Consider the following 5,468-nt stretch of genomic DNA (forward strand, 5'->3'; position numbering starts at 1 on the left):
CAGTTCGTTTCACTGTTGTTCCGTAAGAATATTTGTGTTCTAGAGAAAAATCAACAGACTTTTGAAACTTTTCGAAACTATTTTATCTTTCAGGGCCCAGTCCGCGAGGGAGACATCCTCACCCTCCTCGAGTCCGAGAGAGAAGCCAGAAGACTTCGCTAAGCGTCGACTCCCCCGACTTGTTGTTACTTTCCAATAAATCTGTTCTAAAAAAAACCGTGTTCTGTCTTATTGCAATAATGTTGTCTTCATTTGGGGTATCTTTGTGGGTTACAAATAGACAAATTAGTACTGGTGCATCGGTTCAGACTACTAATGCCTCGAGCAAAAGTTCCCACAGTAACACGAAGACCTCGCGCTCCTGTCGGCGGTGCACCGATGGAAATGTTGCGGCGACCGATCCCATTATGGAAACATCTGAAAATCCTAGCAGATCATGCGTACGCCGAAGACGCGCTATTACTCTACGAGATTACCAATCAAAGTACAAGTTCGACTCGTTGGACTGTTCCCGAGAATCCAGAAGAATTCGAAGTATTTCATCTGTTGGGCAATTTCTATGATAAGACGAAGAGATACGCTCAAGCAAATGCAATTTTTAAGACCATCATTCAAACTTTCCCAAATAAAACACCATTTTCCCGTCCAAGCCTCTCTTTTCCAAAGGGGAATGATGAGGATGAAGTGGTTGAGACACCTAGAGAAATTGAAGACAGGGATTTCACGTGGATGTGCTTGTATCGCACTCTTCAGAAGACAAATAAACTGAAAGAGGCTTACGGTTAGCAGATGAAATTTGGAATTCAAAAAAATCAATAATTCCTTACAGAAGCTCTTAAACATGTGCGCGGTAAGACATACACACCGCAAAAATTGAGCGAAATGAAGCGAGTTAAGCGACAACTGAAGAAAGAAGAACCGCTGAGTACTGCAGTGCCGGAGCAATGTGATAATGAACTTCCAGACGAGTATGTGGAGAAAATATTAGCTAAAATCGAGTAAAAAAACCAAAAAAGAGCTAAAAATTTCCAAAATCTTAACTTTTTAGCTGAAAATCAATGTATTTTTCGCCGATTTTGATGAAAATCTGACGAAAATTGTGAAAAATAACGATTTTTCCAGAAACATCGCCAGAATCTGCCCCTTATCCCACTTTCTAGCTGAAAACGTCCAATTTAGCTTTAAAAATGGCCAAATTTCGAATAATTGGCTCGTCTGGCTGAATTTTTTGAGATTTTCGATGAAAATCAGAGAAAAACTGAAAATAGCTCAAAATCATCGAAAAATGTCAATTTCAACCTCATATTTCCAGAAATATTTTCGAAAAATATCAAATTTTTGAATTTTTAGCTGAAAATCAACTTTGAATTCATTGGAATTTTGCAGTTTGAGCCAAAAAGTGGAATTTCGCATTAAAAATGGCCAAATTTCGAAAAAGTGGCTATTCCGCCTGAATTTTTCGCATATTTAATGAAAAATCAGCTGAAAACGGTGTAAAGATAGCTTAAAATCATCTAAAAATCTCGAAAAATGCCAACTTCAGTTTCATTTTTTCCAGAAACAGCGCCAGAATCTGTTCCTCTTCTCTCGGACCGGTGATGTCCGTTCTTCTGAAAGGCAAAGGAGACGCGACGCTCGTCAAACGATTCTCCGACCAATTTCTTGGTACAGAGAGATCTGACGTCTTCTGGTGGCTGAAATCAATGGAAGCGGTCGGGAATCAGAATATCTACGACGCCATCGCTTGCCTTAAGAAGATGTCCCATCAGAATCCTCGAGTACTCACAGCGATGGCTCGTCTCAATTATCGAATCGATAAAAGAGACGAAGCACGTCGTCTGCTTCGTACCGCCCATGCCAATGACCCTCTTTGGATCGACGGAATGGATTTGCTCGCGTTTCTTTGTATCGGGGTACGGGGATTTGATCTTTTTCGTGCGGTTTCTCCAATGAATCTTAGGAAAATTTCCAGGATTTCGCACAATATGAGACGCTCATCGAGGAGCTGGCGACCACACTCAACACAGAATGGCCTCATCGAGTGGAGACATATGTTGTCAATGGGTTTATGATACATCAAATGGATTTGGATATGGCGTGGGCTTACGCGAATCGAGCTATGAAATGCGCGGCGCCACCATCGGATCAATACGTGTTTGCGGTGCACTTGAAGGCTTATTGCTTGAGAACGTTGGAGGTGAAGGCGAGAGGAGTGGATGCTGATAAATGTGAGGGAAAAGTGAAAAAAATGAGACTTTTTCAGAATTTGGATGAAATTTTCATGAAATCTGTCTTTTTTTATCCGGAAATCGCCATTTTTCAGCTGATTTTCGAGTTATTCAGCCCGTTTTTTTTATTTTTTCGAGTAAAAATCGCATTTTCTTTCTGAAAACACTCAAAAATGCATTTTTCAACCAAGAACAACCGTCAGATTTGGTAGGAGTTAGGTATAGTCGAGTTTCAGCCAAAAAAAGTTAGGTATAGTCGATTCTAGAGGAGTTTCAGACGATTTTGATCTTCAGAATATCGAAATTTTCGCCAAATTCAGTAGAGACGCAGAGAATAGCAGAATTTCAGTCAAATTTTTATTGATTTTCAGCCGAAAATTGCATTTTTCGCCATTTTTCTCACTTTTCTTATCAAATTTAGTTCGAAAATTGTGATTTTTGACTCGTTCTTGGTTGAAAAATGCATATTTGAGTGATTTTTAGACAGTTTTTCAGCTTTTCTGATATATTTTTCAGCTTATAACCTTGAGGCGAGTTAGTCTTGAAAATAACGTTTTTGGCCGGTCTGAAACAGCAAATTTCATTCTAAACCTATTCTATCGGTACATTTCCAGACCGTCATCAAGCGCACCGATTCCTGGAAGAAGCCGTGAATTTGATGCCCAGCAGTACGGATCTCGGTCTACTCTATGTGGATACACTATTGGAGGATGAAGAGTTCGTGTCACATTTTATATGAATATATATCTGAAATAAACTGAAATTCCAGAGGCCATCGTGCTGCAAAGATCTTCGCGACAAAGTTCTTGCATGAGAATCAGAATAACGTGCATGCGAAACTGCTGAAAGTTCATGTACTCGTGAATGGAGTCAGCCGGAATCCTGAGGCGAATCATACCAAAGTAAATGAAGTTTCAGGGGGATTTTAGGGCTGGAATGAGAGAAAAACTACCTAAAATCCTCAATTTTCCCGTTTTTTCATATATAATCTGAATTTTTCAGATAAAACACACATTTTTTGTGTTTTAGAGCACTGAAATTCTGTCCGCAAAGTAAAAAAAAACAGTTTTATGTTTTTCGGACGATTTTTGTGATAAAAAATGCCAAAATTCGCGGTTTTTTGTCTGAAAAACGTGCCCACGTCACGCCAGAACTCTTCAGATCGTTTGGCGCCAAAGGTGCGCCAGAAATCTAATTTTCGATTCAAAAACACGTCGAAGGTGCGCCAGCATCAAGATATTACTGAAAAAAGGGAAAATTAAGGCTCTGGGACGTCCCGGTAGTGCCGGAGCCAGATTTTAGAGCTAGAATGATTGAAAAACATGTTAAAACACTCTCATTCCCTCTCTAAAAACCTCTAAATCTCTCAAAAACGTTTCCTCTAGAACACCACTGATCAGTTTAAGGAACTCTACCAACTACTGGAAGAAGTCATCGACGAGCACCCACACATTCTAGCAGCCTACTGTTTCCTGCTCAGCGAGTACGCGCGGCTCAAAAATAACGAAAAGTGCAAGGAGATATTGGACAAATTGACGGCCGCACGACAGCTCATCTCCCCAGTGAAAACCCATAAATTCCATCGAATGAAGGCCGATTATATGCTGAAATTCCGTCAAGTCATTCCAGCTTACGAACATTTGATGGCGGCGATGGCGACGGGCGCCGTGGTCGATCAGGCGCAGATGGCGGTGTATGAATCGGAGTTCGCGTCGAGTAAAGCGATCACTCATGACTACAAAAATCTCGCGTTTTTGGATCCGATGTGAGTTAACGCGTCGGAGGTGCGCCTGACTTTAAGGGAAAGGTCCTTTCCTATCCTAGATGGGTACTGTAGTCGATCCTAGAGAACCGAGGATTCCTGGATCCTGTGGATTACTGTACCCAATCTTATATCCTAGTTCCAGGATCCTATAGAGGTTACTGTACCCTATCCTAGATCCGCGTTTTTGGATCCAATGTAAGTTAACGCGTCGGAGTTGCGCCAGACTGTAATACTACTTAGTAGGGAAGGTCCTTCCCTATCCTAGATGGGTACTGTAGTCGATCCTAGAGAACCGAGGATTCCTGGATCCTGTGGACTACTGTACCCAATCTTATATCCTAGTTCCAGGATCCTATGGAGGTTACTGTATCCTATCCTAGATCCTGGATCCAATATCTCACTAACTAGGAAAGATCATGGAGTCAGTTTGTAGATAAGGGGCGTGACCTATACCATTGGAAAGCTGAGAAAACGCTGATTTTAAATATATAATCAGTTTTTGCCCTCGAGGTCTGGTATTCGAGAAAAATGAGGTCAAAATTTGGAAAATTGCAAAAAAAGACGTAATAGTTCTAAAATTTGCCGATTTTTGAACAAAAATGCTTCCATGTCACGCCAGCCTTGAAAGTTCCAGGTTTTTTCATCGGAAATCACACATTTTGCCAAAATGCGACCAAGGCACGACAGCCCCGCAAATTCTGGATTTGCCGATTAAAATTTGCCGATTTTTGAACAAAAGTGGTCAAAAACGCGTCCACGTCACGCCAGTCTTGAAAAATCCAGATCTTTGCCTCTAAATCATCGCAAATTACTCCCTTTTTCCAAGTTTTATGCTCACCGCTAACCAATTTAGTTTATGGCCGAGTTTTCCGACTCGTAGCCTAGAAACCCAAATTTATGAAAAACTAGTCCGCGAGCTCAGAAAGTTAGTTTTTGACATTTCAAGCGCTCTTAGAGCTACAGCCTAAAAACAACAAAAACCACCAAAAGTGGTCCGTGGCCGAGTTTTCCGACTCGTGGCCTAGAAACCCAAATTCATGGAAAATTAGTCCCCGAGGTCAAAAAAGTTGCTTCTGGGCTCATTTTGATGGTTTCGAATGAAAAAAGCAATTATCTTGATAGTTTCAGTCTCCCCGAACGTCCAACGAGCTCATCGATTGGCAGAAGTGGAACCGTCTCCCCAGCTCTCCAAGAAGTCGTCAACGACCATGAGAACGAGCAAGACTCGTCGGAAGCTGATGATGAGGAGGAGGCGGAGGACGATGAATAATTTTACTTCTGTTAATTTTTCACGTAGTTATTGCACTTTTGAGCAGTTGGCCTGCGGAAATAAATGCATTGCTTATAATTTACATTATTATTCTTATAGTTAGATTCAAACATTACAGGTTTCACAAGAATAGATTTATTTTCAAAAATGAAATGTGAAAAAAATAAACACAACTACCGTAAAAACTGTAATAGAGGCGCATGCG

The 5,468-nt window shown here is 40.9% G+C and overlaps 1 protein-coding gene across 1 annotated transcript; it reads left to right on the plus strand.

Annotated features, from left to right (window-relative positions):
* Positions 1–315: 315 nt before the first annotated feature.
* On the plus strand, positions 316–5,263 carry GCK72_016191 (uncharacterized protein; the record flags this gene model as incomplete). Its single annotated transcript, XM_003094091.2, has 8 exons — positions 316–781; positions 830–968; positions 1,559–1,913; positions 1,973–2,228; positions 2,843–2,945; positions 2,998–3,130; positions 3,614–3,993; positions 5,122–5,263. The coding sequence occupies 8 exons, from the start codon at positions 316–318 to the stop codon at positions 5,261–5,263; spliced, it is 1,974 nt and encodes a 657-aa protein (XP_003094139.2).
* Positions 5,264–5,468: the final 205 nt, after the last annotated feature.

The sequence above is a fragment of the Caenorhabditis remanei genome, chromosome IV (assembly GCF_010183535.1).
Source record: "Caenorhabditis remanei strain PX506 chromosome IV, whole genome shotgun sequence".
NCBI classification, from domain to species: domain Eukaryota; kingdom Metazoa; phylum Nematoda; class Chromadorea; order Rhabditida; family Rhabditidae; genus Caenorhabditis; species Caenorhabditis remanei.